Source organism: Parasteatoda tepidariorum, chromosome 9, assembly GCF_982258835.1.
Source record: "Parasteatoda tepidariorum strain Cologne lab strain chromosome 9, Ptep-v5.0, whole genome shotgun sequence".
Classification (NCBI taxonomy): Eukaryota; Metazoa; Arthropoda; class Arachnida; order Araneae; family Theridiidae; genus Parasteatoda; species Parasteatoda tepidariorum.
Window position 1 is genome coordinate 63,704,550 of NC_141763.1, and position 16,736 is coordinate 63,721,285.

At 31.3% G+C, this 16,736-nt stretch overlaps 1 protein-coding gene across 8 annotated transcripts in view; it reads left to right on the forward strand.

The window, feature by feature from the left end:
- Window positions 1–16,736, forward strand: part of LOC107437528 (zinc finger MIZ domain-containing protein 1) — a 152,411-nt gene that overhangs the window by 57,293 nt on the left and 78,382 nt on the right. For all 8 annotated transcript variants that reach the window (XM_071186682.2, XM_071186686.2, XM_016049595.4 and 5 more), the window contains one exon: window positions 15,740–15,875. In XM_071186682.2, coding sequence (XP_071042783.1) covers window positions 15,829–15,875 — 47 coding nt within the window. In that variant the 5' untranslated portion in view covers window positions 15,740–15,828. The remainder of the gene's footprint in view (window positions 1–15,739; window positions 15,876–16,736) is intronic.

The following is a 16,736-nucleotide window of genomic DNA, read 5'->3' on the forward strand; positions in this document are numbered from 1 at the left end:
TTAAAAACCTAATTTTTAGAAGCTATGCATATTTTGATAAATTTAGGTACCTATGCAAGGCTTTGATCTGGATTATAATTTACGATGACCATGATAGACTTACTTGTAATGTCTTTCCAACTAGGCTCGAAACAGTTTTGTTGCAAATCTTTACATTATCAGAAAGATTATAAGTGTGTGCTGTCCTAGTCTATATACATACTCTAAACATATTTTTTTATGTTGACAAGTGACTAAAATTTCGGCAAACACAAAAAAAGAAGTTACCATGCCCAATGTAGAATTCCTACATTCACAGAAGCAAGCTTCCTAATCTTACCATTGGGAATTCAAGGAATTCCATTGTAGGGGTCCCAGCTAAACAGGATTCCATTACACTAGTGTTTTTATCTGCTTAATTCTCCCAGTGTTCCATGTTTGAAGAAGCCAGACCCTTCATAACTTAAAACTATTGCTTCGGTTGTCTTTATCACTTAATGGATTAGTTGTCCCTGGCTATGTTTTTCTTGAAATCAAGGTGCAGGCGGCAGAGTGTGTTGATGTCGCGTGAACATATGTCACTTATTTCCGGAATTTTTATTCACTGGAGACGCGTGACACTCAAAGAAGCTGGTTGTTGATTCTTCTGTTAGATTGGGTGACAAAACAGTTGGTGCACGCGATTTTCGAATGTTGCCGATATGTTTGCTGGTTTAAGCTTTCGTGCTATCGTGGTTTGTGCCGCTCAAGTACCACGGTCTTAAATGTAACTTAGCACTTTAATTTTGTCTTGTAAACGCAGACAGGACCAAATATAATTTGCTAAAGAATAGTTTACTTCAAACAGTTTTATGCACGCAACTGATGATACTGGATGGATTTAGGGTCAAAGATTTTTAAAAGAGTTGAAACATTTCTACAACAGGCCGTTTCACAGAGATGTGAATTTCTACGAGTTTTAGTTATTACTACGAAATAAAATATTTTTTTTAATTGCTGAAAAGCCTATTTTCCGATGTTTCTTATATTTTTGAATACCTATTTAAAAAAAAAAAAAAAAAAAAAAAAAAAAAAAATTTCAATAATTTTTTTTTTTTTTTGCACTTATAGACCAAATTTATTTGCACAGATATTAAGTTTAAAATAATGAATCCAATATCTCTTTTTTAAACTCTGATGGTACATTCAAATATTTTTTACAAATTTTGATTGTAAATGTCTTGTTAATTCTGCTGTGCTGTTGCTTGTTGCACAATTAAGTGTAAATTGTAAAATATAAAAAAAAAAAGTTAATTTTTATTTTCGTATAAATACAACGAAAAGTACTACAGAGAAGCAAGCACTATTGTATAATAATCTTTCCTTTACAGAAAATAGAATATAAAAATAAAGAACGAGATCTTTATATATATTAAATATAGTAAATTTTCAGTACATTAAAAAAGAAAAAAAAAAAACAAATTTGTGATATCTATTATTCTATTGCTATTTTATTTATTTAATTATTTTTTTTAAAAGAAAATGACAGCTGTCTCCTAGCTGGTGTTCTTTTTGCGCTTTATTTAATTATTTTTGTATCAATATTTATTCATTTATTATTATAATAATTATGGTCGGGATTATTATTTATGAAAAAGTGGATTTTATTTTTATTCAACTTATTAATCCCAAAACGTATGTAGGATAAGTTAACCACCAATAACTTATGTACATTTTCTTAAAAAGTTACATATTGAACTGCTAAAAATTTTTTTATATCCAGCGGGGTCACCACACTTGCATCACCTTCACATTTATAACCACAGAATCAGAAAGTTGTCTTTGCGTGTGTAAGTGTCTCCCTCCCCCCTTTATGTTCTTAACAAACTTCTCACAGTGATGAAAATAAAATAAAAAACATTTTATGTGTGCCAATAAAAAGTATATTATTTACACACGTTCCGTACTCTTCAAACTCTAGTAATTATGACGTGAAGATTATTTCTCTCATTTTAAACAAGGTAATAAAATTAAAAACCTCTAGCGACAGTTCGTAATCTCTGTTAAATTTATTGGTTCCGTTCTAAAGTTGTCACTTTAGTAAATGCAACCGGAAGCTTTAAAACAGTTCTCCTGACAATCTGCAAACCGTTATTGCTTAAATGCCGGCAATCAACGCAGCATCAACGTCTAATTTTGGACAACTTCACTTAAAAATAATATTGATGTTTCACCCTCTCAGTGGTCAGTTGTGTAAAAAAGGGGTGTTCTCCGTATTGCTAATTTAACACAGATCTTGGTATCAATGGTATCTTTTCTTTTCTGTTTATTTATTGTATAGGGGCTGTTTAAATATTGCGTAATAGGAGGAGATATGTTACTGATTTGGTTACTTATGCTAAAAAAGGGGTAGGAAGGCTTAAAGAGGGCGTAAAAATCGCATCTTTTTCAATTCTTTTTAAAAATGGAAAAAAAGGTATAACCAAAAAATTCGATTTAAAATCACATTTAGAGATTTTTTTAATTTAAAATAAAAGTATATGTATTGCGACTTTCTGCAAGCTATCTATTTACTCTTATAATTAGTTCCAAACCCTTTCGTCGCACCTAATTTTGTTAAAATGTGTTTGATTATCACTGATTATTTTAGTCTTTTAATTTTTATACACTGTATTCTATAGTGATTATTATACATGCCGCCATATATTTCTTTAAATTTGATAGTTTTTTGAAGATAATACAGTAGGGAACCAATTATCCGGAACGATCGGGACCATCGCTATTCCGGATAACTGATTTTTCCGGTTTTCTGAATCGATACAAAAAACCGTTTTAACCCAACTAAAAAAAACAAAAATAGTTGGAAATAATCTTAAAAAGAAGAAAAAACGATAAAGTAATACACTAATGATTATTTCCAAAATGATGGTAAGGTAAACATCTTTCAAAAAAGAAAGAAAAATCCTGAAATCTTATGAGGAAAAAAAAAATTTTTTTTTAAAATGGCGGAGAAATTTATTGAATTTCGTTCCGGTTTTTTGGTTTTCCGATTTTCTGATTTCCGGATAATGGGTTCTGTACTGTACTAATTACTGACTTGCCACATTTTCTGTTGTATCCGAATTTTCTAAAATCGACTACATAGTTAAATTTAAAAATTCTGACCAATTTTTTAAAAATTCATCATTATCTTTTTTTATATAATGAGTTATATTAAAAAAAATTTTTTAAATTTTTCGTGGTGGTGTCCAATTTTTTAAGAACAGCTTTCGCGTGCTCGTGTATGTTATGCTTACCTGGGAGTGAGTGTCAAAAATTGCTTAAAACAGGCTTGCTTAATATTTCAAAGGCCTCATAAAACTTTTTTTAAAAGTAACTAACTTTTATTGAATTAAAAACACCAACTTTCGCCATTGTGGAGACATCTAGAGCAGTGATTCTCTCCCACTGTGCCGCCAAATATTGGAAATGATACAATAAAAATTATAATGCTTTTTTTATTACGAGTAAAGATTAAATTTAAAAAAAAAGTGTGTATATATATACTTGTCTCAGACAATCTTAATATAATTTAGAATAAGAAGGAAGTGTTTAAATTGTCTTTGACAATTTTAAAAAATTTTGAAATTATAGGTAGGAAATTTAATGACTATTAAAATCATTAATTAACAAAGGAAAGTAAGCTAAATATTAACTTTCAAACGGAAATAAAAACTGAGCATTAAAGTGAGCAAGGCAATAAATAGTTATAAAAACAAATTAACAAAGGATAACTAACAAAAAATAATCTAACAATTAATAATTAGCAAATATACTAGTTTACAAGAAATCGCAAAAAAATAAGAATTAATATAAAAAAAACGAACAGATAATAACTATAGAAAGCAAGCTAACAATTAATAGCTAGCAAAAAAATAAATAACTGTTACTAACTAACTAAAAATTAGTCATAAGAAATAATTAATCCCTTAATAAACGTGCTTTTGTAGTACATATTATTTTATTTCACATTCAAAATTATTATCTCAAACTATTTAACACAGTGTATTATAGGTAAGTAAAAAATTTTTAAACCAATTTTTTTCATTTTGTGCCGTCAAATTTCGAAATCGTTAAAAGTGTGCCGCCACAAAAAAAAAAGGTTGAGGTAAAGGTAAGGAATTTTTTTAAATTTAAAACTGCTTTAACCATTATTGATTTGAAGGAATAAATTAATGTTCTAGGTTAAGAGACGATTATTACCTACATTTTTTTTTCTTTTTTGTAAACTGAGAGAACTGAAAACTTTCAAAATCTCAATAACTTAACTTTTCATCTACGTTTCGCCAAAAACACAATAAATCATTTTAATTTGTTGTTGAATTAATACCACTTTTATCGGTAAATTTTATTTTGTAGATTTATGATCTCTCTCGTGAAATTAAATAGTTCAGTTAGATCATACATTGAGCGAAAGCGGTGGGCCCTTTAAATTGTAGGGATACCTGGACTCTTTCTTGCTTGTCATTTAGTAAGTATTTTTCTCAGAGTTCTGTAGTTCGAATTTGTGAGAAAAAAGTTACATTCCTAATTTGGCCTCGTTTCGATAAAAATAAGTTAAAAAATGCGCCAGAAAGGAGAGGGGAGTTGCGTCACATTGCGCGGGCGGCAGTCCACCTTTAGTGGGCCTCTCAAGTGTTGTGGGAAAAACAGACGCACATAGACAAGGCGATGCTCTCTCTCTCTCTCTTTTTCAATCCCTTTTATTTTCACACGCCCCAATAGCGTCCGCCATATTTGTTCACAAATTTTAGATATCTAAATTTGACTCAAAGAAATAAAATCGTTATTATAGGTTTATTCTTTTAAAAATAGTCTTAGAAATATATTGAAGTAACGCGTGTATAGAATTATTTAGACGCATTTTATTTCTAAATTACAGCTTTAAATTATGCAAGTACATTTTTCGACGTTGTTTAATCTCTTTAATTAGTAAGTAAAATACAAGTCGTGAAATAGTAAGTAGTCACTCCCTTTCAAGTTTATGCTTACTCCTCCAAAAAAAAATTTCATCTTAAAAAAATAACAATTAAGTGAAATTTAATTTTTTTTTTCATTTTCGAATTATAAATATTAATTTATAATATTCATCAGTTGCAGAAGAATGTTAAATCATCGATAAAATCAATAGTTTGCCTCGAAAATCGGTAGGAATATTTTTCATAATGGCAATTGCAATATATGTAAAAAAATATTCCTACCGAACTAAATAATAAATATTAAGATCAAAAATAAAAAAAACTTTAAATGAAAGACAAAGTATTTAAGTAGGGATTTTATCTGTTGGGGGAAAAAAACGCAATTAACATGCCTTAATTGTTCAACTATTAATCTGCCTAATCTAAATAGATCTTAGAATTGAATGCACTTCATAACTGAATATTAAAGTAATTTTTTAACTAGATATGTGTGTGAGCCTGACTTAAAATGTGGCTTGTTTTTGACGCACTGCTTATCAAAATTCATGCATTTTAAACTAATTCATGTCTAACATCTAACTTCTGTCAAGTTGTTTCGCTCCTATGGTTACTTGCTCGAACCCTTCTTGTTCAGAATTTTTTATTAGTAGGTTACCATTTTCATTTAATACATTTGAATCTTATTGCTTCTGTTTTGTAATCTTATGCTGCACTAAAATTAAAATAAAAATTTTAACTCTCGGATCTTAAATATGGTAGCTTCACTAATGGTACTTAAAACGTTTTTCAAGTTTTTGCAAATCTAGAATGTTCAGGTAATTCGTAATACGCACGTGTCTGGTTGGTGGTTGATGATAGTCGCATTTACTCTAAACATAAAAATGTGTAGAGGAATTAATATGTTTTATCAATCTATGTTCTCTCGATCTCAGCTCAAAAATGGCGTCAAAGTATCTTTATTAGCATCCATTTTCTAGCGATGCGTAATACGTTTTGCATCGCTTAGAGCTTCTCATAACTTAGAATGTCCAGGTAATTAATAATTTGGACGTCCCTAAAGGATTGACGATTGTCACATTCACTCCTACCTTTCAAAAAGTGTAGGAAGAATTGTTCAATAATACGATACTCAAATACCGACATCGATGCCATAATTCTGCACAAAAATGGCGTCCAAGTATCTTATTTTTGTCGGATCTTTTGGATAAGATTTCGCCGATGAGAGTCTGTCGTCACTTACAGATATTCTTTGGCCCTGCCTCTCACGGCCCACGGGATGCAACATGTGACCCCAGTTCGACCTAAAACGTTTTTGTGTCGCCTTCCAAATTCTCCAAAAAATTCTCAACTTTTTTTCTTCCTTCTCCTTTCCACTCTCTCAGTGAGCTCGGCGATGGGGCCCCTTTTAAGAGTTTTTCTTGCTCTAAGTGCATTTGCGGGGCCGCACGTGTGCCGAGAGAAGGAAAGATTTTTTTTTCTTCTGAGGGGTCCTCCCTTGGCATCCAAAATAGATTGTGGAGGAAAGGCCTTGTTTTCGAATACTTTCTCCCGTGTTGCGAGCACATTCGAATTTATGACATATTCCCGTGCTGATGACTATTTCGGAGGTCTCAAAAATTCCGCGAGGGTGTACATCTTCCTTTCCGAGAACATATTCCGTAACTCAATCTGCGTAATTATAGATGAGAGGATTCGGGAGTTGAAGGGTGCCTGAGACTGACGTTTCTATTCTTCTGTTTCTATTTGATCCCCATCTTCTAGAACTTATCTCTCTTTCAGAGGGTGGCAAATTTATAAATAATTTCGGTTCTATATTTCGATATGTTCTTTGCATTCTGTTTCTTATGAAAAATTATAGTAAAGTGTTTCGAAAATAACGCTTGAAGCCTCTTCCCTTTAATACATGTCGAATTAAAGCTTCGTACTAAAGTGGAAAAAATACTATCCCTTTAAATCTAAACACATTGATATATTGTGACTCATTAATGCGTTTTTTATTGATTTATTATTAAATATCCTGATTTTTTATTTATTGTGCTTGGCTATTTCAAAAAATGTTAATTGTAATTAAACATATTTTTTAACTCATACATATTTCTTTATTTGACGTATTATATTATGTCAAATGCTACTTCTAAGAAAATAAATAAACATAGAATTCATTTTTGTGGTCTTTAAAAGTTTTTTTTTTATGAAAAGAAGTGCGATATTTTGTTTTAAAGGAGCAGTGTGAATGAATGCTCTAAATGCCGTGTAAATTAGTTAGGAAGCAAATTTTTTGTAAATTAGCTTTTAAGGTTATTCGTTGACAATTGTAAATGACGATTCTGTATCATCAGTCTGCAAACTTCCAATTAATAAAATCGGTAAATCTTGACATTCTCATACTGTTTGCGGCATAGCCGTTCGCATTCTTAAAGTTTTAATTTGCTACCAATAAATAGGTTTCCTAAGGATTTTGTTATCAAATGCACTAGGAACCTTCTTCTACTTAATGACCATCACTTAGTACCTTTATCCACTGACTTATTCGAGATTTAACAACTTAGCAAAGTTAATAAATGTTAAATAAGATCTTTCTTCGAGTAACTCCATTATTATTGTTATTATTATTTTAAATGTCACTTAAGACCTTCCACTTAACTTTTCTTTTGTACAAGCCCCATCGTCTCGTCCATATAGAAACGCATGGATATGAAAGTCAAAACGTGAGCATGAACAGTTGCCACCATGGTAAAACACCATAGTCTATTCGTAGTTCAGAAATGTAACTAGCAAACGATGAGTTTTGTAAAGCCATAAATTAGAAAGAAAAAATTTAGATCATTATTCTCTATACTGAGCTGATTCCGTTGTTTATAAAAAAGTTATGCATATGCACTTTCAGAAGTCATATCGAATTTTTCAAGTTGCATTTGTCCAAACATTGCATTTATGTAAACACGATTGTATAAAGAAATCTAGATTTTTATTTTAAGACGCAATGCAATACGATACTGCAGAGTACCATAACAAACCATTCGGAGTCCTAAAAATTGTGTTTTGCTTATCACCAGATTTGCTTATTTTAAGGCTGTGTCTTTATCCAAATCCTTAACTATTTTTTCCCAAAGTCCTGAAATTTATCTCTACGAGAAAATTCATGATAATAATGATAACATGGAACTCAACTTACAGGAGTGAAGAAAATTTAAAACCATTGGTGCAAATGGACGTCCGTTTTTCTCTGTTGTTTCGGGTGAGCGAAGTTAATAATGACGGAACTGACGCAAGAAGAATCAATTATTAGTTTGATGTCGCCCCCTACCATGGAGAACTGAAATCGCCCCTCATATCATCCACCCTGGTGGTGGTAATAATATGAGAGTTGAGAACTGGGGGGCGACGAGTGATTTATCCGGCCGCTCCACGCATGGGTGGCGGCATGTCCGGCAGGAAAGCCGATGTGTTTTGCGGTTTACTAATCCTTCTTCACTGCTTGTTTCGGAATGTTGGCGATGTTGTTTAGGGTCGTCATTACATAAGCGCCAATTTGTTGTTTGAATTACCTTTCAACAGCTTTGACACTTGGCACGATCCAGTGTCTTTTTTTTTCTTTTCTTCTTTTAATTATTATCACTGTTGACGTTATGAATAGGTTCATGTAATTGCTTGGAGATCTTGGTTTAAAATGTGATAGATTTTTCATTTGTCATTGCGTTTATTTAAATGGTTTTTGAATTGAAATATAATTTTCAAAAAAAAAAAGATTTTCATTTTGAATCTGATTTAAATTAAATGTTTTCCATTTTTATTTGAATTTAGTTAAGCAGTTGTCCGTTTAGACTGGCATTTTGAATAAAGCTGGTAGCAACTATTGGATAAAATCCCTATTTGTGAAAAAAATGTCCCTTTTATAGTTTTTCGTCTACTATGAAAATGAAACTTTTTTAAAAAAAAATCTCCTGCCTGTCATATTATCCGCGACAATTTGATTTCTAACTTACACCAACCTAAGTTGAAAATAATTTATTTACGTCTTGAGTTAAACTGATTAGTTGGGGGTTGTTAAAATCTTATGTGAGCTGGGATTTGCTTATTTTTTGCAATTTGCTTATTTTTGTTGACAAGGAGAAAGTTAGGTATGAGTACTGCTTACTTCAGACCTTAAAATTCCTTGATTTTTCGGAATTTTCTTAAGAAACGAAATACAAAATGTAACAAAAATAAATAAATAAACGTGTAAAAAAATTAATTTAGGGAAACAAAAAATTGGAAAAAATTAATTTGAAGAGTTTCAGTGGTTACAGTTTTGAACATAAAATTCCATTAGAATATTCTACTAAATTTTTTTTTAAAAAAATGCTAAAATTAGAATATTGCTGTGAAAATGAAAATTAAAACAAAAATCAGAAGGGGGGTGAGAGTTTTTACTGACAAGGGAGGAAGGGAGACCAAGTTCCAAAAATTATGCTTACGTCACATTTGATAATTATTTAATTATAATATAATATTTTTGTTAGTAAATTAAATAAAAAATATAGTAGATTCACACATTTATATAATTATAAAATTTTTATATACACTTGAAAATCATATTGTATAACTGCTAATACAATTTTATGTTACTTATCTTTCCTTTTTCGGTAGCTTTTCCGCTACAATCATTACTATTCCATTCGTAAAAACCCACCGAAAAAAAAATCTTGATGTATTTACACACTCAATCTTTTTTAATGTATTTTCAGAGTCATTTGTATTAATTGTCTTTCAATTTTACCACTGCTCAATATGAACATAGTGGGAGGTCATTCATTCCGAAAAAATTAGTAGACATTTCCAGTGGGAGGGGGTGCAGTCTTTTATCTCAAATTAGCCCTGTTTTGCGAACATGACCCCCATGCCCTCTCAGCTGCTAGATTTCTAATTTAAGGAGTCTTTTACCCAGGGAGTTCTAGAGAGTTCAGGAAAGTCCCCTTAGAGAAGGGGGGCCGGCAAAATTGTTGTTTGTGTCATTCTTCTTGTTGAATCTGTTTGGGAATCGTAAGCAATTGGGTTTATGATTTGAGGAGATTATCGTCTTTTGGCGAGTTTCTTTAAACTTTGGCTAAATATAAACCTGTTTTTTTTTTTTTTTTTTTTATTATTATTATTATTATTATTTTTCTTCTTTTTTTTTAATTATTATTTTTTGAACTAATTTTTGTCAAGAAAGATTTTTTTTAAAAAAAATACCCTTACGCTAAAGCAAAGCTATAATTTTAAACTATATATACCATCTTGCTGTGAATAATTTTTCCTCTTAGGTGAAAATTATTATAATCAATACCTTATTCTCATTTTTTACCTAGATATAGCCATTTTTAGAGCCTAGATAATTCAGAATTGAAATAAGTTTTTAAATATTTTAAAAATTAGACCACGAACGCTTTTGATTTTTCTAAACTGTGGCTTTTCTACATATTAACGTTTTGCGCCATTTTCAGATGTCTTTTCCGCATAAAAATCTTAAATAAAAGATAGACATTAGATATTTTTCAAAGTTTTATTTCTTCATTGCCAAGAATTGTAATAAAGAAAATAATAGACTGTATCATATGCAGGCCTAGATTAAAAAATATGCTTTTTCTTTTTCAATATGGGTCAAAAGTACTCCTTACAATGTAAATTTTTTTTTTTAAATACTTTTAATTATCGTTGTTTTTTAATGTTTTGAAGAAATTCTTTAACTTTCCAACATTGAAAGAATAAAACACTTAGATCATCAAATTTTTTTGTGGGGTTCACAATGGCCTGACTGATCGTAAGACGCGGTTTTCTTATAGATCAACGATGTCAAGCATAATTGGTTGAGGTCAGTGAACGTGTGGGTGACCACTTTGATCAGCCTGCGAAGAAACCGTATATAATAAGCGAATGAGTATTCTACATTGCTTTGTGAATAACGAATTTAGAACGGGAATGAAATTTTTGAAATTCCTATGAATGGTTTTGTTTTGTACAAAAAGTTAATATAAAAATAATAAAATAAAAAACAGTTGAAAACGAAAAATATATTTATCGGCTTTTGAAATTCCAAAATTATGTCCTTTCTCAAAAGTGCCTTACCGTCTTTTTACACAGATTTAAAAACTTTTTGCACACAATTATGAAACTCGTTTGCCCAACGATAAATTCACTCACAACATAAAAGTTTATGATAATTTATAATTATTTAGTTTAATAATAGTTAATAGAATAATAAGATTGCTACAAATTTTTAATTCTATTATAACTATTTGAATTATGTATTCTTAAATAACAAAATCGCAGTGTGAACGCAAACGAACGAAGATTACTAGACAAATTAAACTTTTTAAACGCAATTTTTTTTTTTTTTTAAATTTTAAAATTTTGAATTTTCATTTTATTTTTCATATATTTTTTAAAATTTATTTCTTCAAATAAAAAAATAGTATTCCCATTGGGCTTTCGTAACTATTTAGTCTCCTATAAATTGTATGGCGGTTGTCATCTTATCATTTTATACAAGCAGCTTGCGTCTGTAAATAATGTAACTGATTCGTCATCCAAGATCATCTGCGAAATGTAACCGAGGCAAGTAAAGTGTTTAGTTGAGAAAAAAAAAATGAGGTGCAAAAAAAGAATCTTAGAGCTTTAAACAATCGGAGATTTATGTTCGCCCTAACAGGAAGGATGATGGTAGAAGAGGCAGATCTAACGCTTGCTTGGCGGCTAAATTGGCCGAAAATTTGCGCGTTTCTTGGCAAAGTATCTCTGCTTTTAGTCTGTCAACCCTGCATTCCGTAGCACGTGCTTCGAAGAAAAGGAGGGGACGCGACCCTTCTTTACCTCCTCCCATTTTTAGAGCACCCCCATACTCTTGAGAACAAGATAAATAAACTGAGGTCAAATTGGAGGAATTTATGAGTTTCTTCGTCACTGGGTTGGGCAGAACTGTGACAATTGATGTACTTATATGGACAAGTGTGATTGTGACACGAGTTGTAATGTTTTTTGTTTTTGTTTTTTGAATAAAGTGCTTACATTCGCATATCTCTCGAAAAATAATTAATTCGACATTTTAAATTATTAATAAAAGAGGAAGAGAATTTGCGACGAAAATTTTCTACCGCGGTATGGCTTGCTTATCTTTTTCTAATTTACAAATTTTTCACGATATAGTATTTTTAGACAGCACAATACCTTTCAAAAAGGTAGAAAAGAAAGAGGTTTGTTTTATTAGATTAGAAGAAATATGAGTTTGATAATTTTAAGGGCTTTTACAAATTTTTTTCTGTCAAATTTTTAAAGCAATAAAGTGATGCGATTTGTGGTTTTGAGTCAGTAATTTAAAACTGCACACTTCTCAACTTTTAAAATCTAATTTTATTGCAGTTCGAACTGATGAAACCAATTTGAGGGACGCTAAAAAAAATATTTTTTTTAACGTTAATTGCATAAAAACAAAGATATTTATCAATAATTTTTCTAGTAGCGCCATCTGTGGCCAAGAATTCGACTTCTGCTACACCCATACGTCACACTCATTTATAGGGCGGACCCATTCATATATCCATTCACTCATCCACAGATCGTTATTTTGACCTGAACCAGAGAACGATGAATTTTCAACTCAGTACCCCTAGTGGTATTGATTTGTCATGGGAACATGGGGGAAATTGTGACCCGACAAATTTAACGTGCACCAGTCACCATTTACTACACGGCCGGCTGGATTCGAACTCCCGTTCTCACAAGCGTGAGTCCAGCGCCCTGCCATTCATGTTATTTCGGTCTTGTATTTAATATGTATTGAAATATACTGTCACATAGAGTAAGTATTCGACGTTAGTTTATTTGTGAAAATTAAATAAAAAGGATTAAATGCATATTTAGAATTTTCCCTTCCCTACCCGTCTCCACCCCTTCGAAACCTGAGTTCGGTCAAGAGAGGAAGAGCCTCTTAAAGAATTATGACTTGAAAATTTAAGATTGGTTGATATTATGTTTTCAAATGATGTTATTAAAAAAAAATCGTCATTATTTTTTTTTTTCGGTTTTTTAAAAAATAATATTTGATTCCTACCAGACAAATTGCTTTCTCACACGTGCGTACAACTTTTATACAAATTTTACTAACTTGTCAAAAACTCATTTCGTTGAGTTTTTGTTGGATATCTTCATGTTGTAGTAAGATGATTATTCACTTACTACTAAACATGACTTTGATGCATCTTACTTCTAGCAATGCCCTTGTCTGTGAAAACTTTACTTCAATGTATTTCATAACAAGTCGGCGATTTTGCTAAAATGCAATAAATATCACTCGGCGAAGTCCTTTTTTGAGAAAAATCAAATTTTCGAAGCTGTCTCGGGGGTACACTTTCGCTATGAATTTCTAAATCTATATCTATCCGATAAGAAAAGGGGAGAGAGAAAAAAAGAAACATTTTGTCGCAGTGGCTAAAAAAAAAATTGGAAAAGCTCTCAAGAAATCTCCACAATAACTGTTGCCACTTTTGTTCAGGAAATAACGGTCAAAAACGAATTTATGGAGCATCGCTGAAGAAGGGAATAAAAAAAAAATGAAGCCACCTTTCTGCTGGGCACTGAGTGTTTTACGACTACCAAATTGATAAAATTCTTTTCGTGGGGACAACTTACTACTCCTTCAGTTTGTATTTTTTTGAACTTTTTTTCTCGGCAAAAAATAGGAGGCGAAAATAAATCTGACTGCGAGTCAACAACTATAAATCCTCATCCTCTTTCGCTCAACTCTCTTCGCGTAAAAGTCTTGTGCCAGAAAACAAACTTATTTCTTAATACGACAAAGATTTAAATGTTGGGCTCTCTTTCTGAAGTATGCCGCCAAGTTCGGCGACGCCTGTTTCTTGGCGATGGCTCTAAATATAATGATGCTGTGGTTTGAAAGTCGAGGTTTGGCAGCGACTTTTATTTGCTTGTCCGCGGGAGACACCCACATGATTGGTGAAGGCTTTTCAATCTCTTCCTGGAGATTTATCATTTTTCCTCGTATACTTGAAAAAGACTTAATAATTTCCTCTGAGAATGTGAACACATTTTTCCAAACCGTTATTCATTAAAAAATTTATTTTAAGAAAATTATATATTTTTTTTTCAAAAGGCGCGCCAAATTTTAATGTGGTTAGAGCATTGAATGTTATTTTGGTCGAATTGTGAGAAGGGTTCTACCGGTTCTTAAGCATTTTGAGCAAGGATTCAAGATGACATTCATTGATAAAAACAATACTTAAATGAAATCCAAAGATACAGGATGTTCTATTATCGCTGCCCTTAGTGTATATATTAGATTCCATTTCAAAAATGAAATTTAAAAAAAAAGTATACATTTTAAAAACAGGAAATTAATGCTATCAAATCACTAGCAAAGAAGGTGAAATGATTCATTTTTGAGGTCAAAACAGTTTCTTAGTATTTGTAAGTCTCTAACAGTCGCTTTTTAACTCATCAGATTTTTTTCGGCAATCAAACATACATTAATGTTTTCAATCCTGCAATCCTCACTAATGGTCCTTTAAACTGCAGTAGCGTTTCTGTTTCTTCCATCCTTGAATATATTATATGAGACCCCTAAGTTGCGTAATTTTTTTAATTTAATTTTTGACTAGGTATAAAAAAATAGGGCAGCCATTAGGGATCACCCTGTTTGTTCTTTTTCTCAGAACTACACCTTACCAGGGTGCTTAGCGTTTTTAAAAAGTGAAGTGCTTAAAAATATTACTTGAGTGCTTGAAAAGTGCTTAAAAGGTGCTTGAAAAGTGCTTGAGTGCTTTTGAGTGCTTGAAAAGTGCTTAAAAGATTCAAGCACACCATGAAATATGATTCTACAGAGGATACGACACCAACCAACCATTTTTTCTTGAATAATTTGGCTACGCACCTTGCTTACTCTTCCAAAAAATTTCAGTAACGTAATATAGGACATGGATGAATCTCCGAGCCATGTGATCGTTTCACGGTATATTTGTGTTCTTATATGATGTATTTTAGACCATGCAACTGCAACTTTGTGCAGTTGGGCCATGCAACTTTGTGCAAAAATAATCGGGATTTATGGTAGTACATACACTGAGAGAAATACCATAAAAATTTGCCTCTAAATCCGACAGCAATGGGACACATTATATTATGATTATTTAAGTGATGTTTTGTGTCAACTATATTATTAGTGTTATCTTTATTATGAAACAATAACAATTCACACTCCTATTTTGTTAGTTAAGGAGACTCCAACCATATCCATTATATTACGACGATAAATAGATCTTTTATTCCAAGTCGAAATAAAATAAGTATGGTTGGGTTTTCTTGTGAGTTACTGTTTTTGAATCCTGTTGAAGGAAATGAATTAACTACACATTAATAAATTTTTTCCCCGGATGGATCAAATAAAATTTTCAAGAATTTCTTGGTTATTAACTCCTCCCTACATCCGGGATCTTGTTAAATTAGTACTCTCACTCATTGAGTTTGACTATATCTGAATGAAATGAGAACCATTTCTCAGCCCATATTTGAGCTTCTATGGAATTGTCTATGGATAAGTTTTTTCCCCCCCTCAAAAATCAGTACCCTGACAAAAAGAGCCAGATTTCAAGGTAAAAATTCATGTCTACTTATATGAGCTTAACAGATGCTTAAAAACAGAAAATTTTAGGCAATGAGTTACAAATTCCGAAACCATTTCCATTCACAAAATTTTGAGTAGTTATTAATAATTTCATAAGAAGTTTCGATTAATGTTTCATATATGAATTTCTCAAAATGATATTAATTTAGGTTAACTTTTTTTTTTACAGGACTTTTGGCTTGGTGTGAAAATTGGTGCCGGCTTCTACTGTTACGTCATCAGAGGGGCCGGAAGAAGTAAATCCCACAAAATTTAACTATGCATCAAACGATGAATAGGCCCCATATGGGCCACCCCCACCATGGGTAAGCCTCCATGTTTTGTTTTCTCTCCTTTTTTTTTCCCTGTTTCTTTTTTTTAAATCAGTATAATAGCGAAACCATTTCAAGAGTAACTATTGTTAAGTCACGCAATAACTCTATAGACCGCGATTTGAAATAAACAAATAAACTAAACTTAACCATGCATGGAAAATTTTCTAGTCATTTCGGAATCTGTCTAGACTTAGATATGTTTTGAAGGTTTTATTATTTTTTTCAATGCATTCAATTGCACATTTTCAAAATTTTTTGGAAAAGTAAGAAACATTTAGTGTCTGCATAAATTTTAATGACAGCTATATATTTCTTTGTTTTGTAAGGGGGAGATATGGAAATTTAGTACTGGTGTTCTTAATACTAACACAAGCCCTTATTCGAAAATTTATTTATAGAAAGACTCTATTCAAAATTTTGATCCATCAATTTGTGGTGGAAAGATTCCTGAGGACGAATAATTTCTTAAGAATTGAAATATTTCAAAGTTTTAATGTTTACATTGAATGTATTTTACCTCCCAAATATTTTTAAATAAAATTCTTTAAAGTCAGTATGTTTAACTTGATTTTGTCATATATTTATATTATTTTTGGTGAATCAACTTTTCATAACTGTAGATGTTTTCTGACATATTTTCTTAAAAAAAAACATAATATAATCTGTGCTAAAAAAAGATTGCAAAAAATGGCTATTAAATGAAAAGGACAGATCGATATGGTCACCGACTCATCAGGTTTGGGAAGAAGTTGCTATTAAGTTGTTAGAGCCTGATGGCCACTGACTACTAACTGAAAATTTAAATTTTCAGGCCTAGGTTAAGGCCAAGGAACCGTAGATTCGAACCTATGA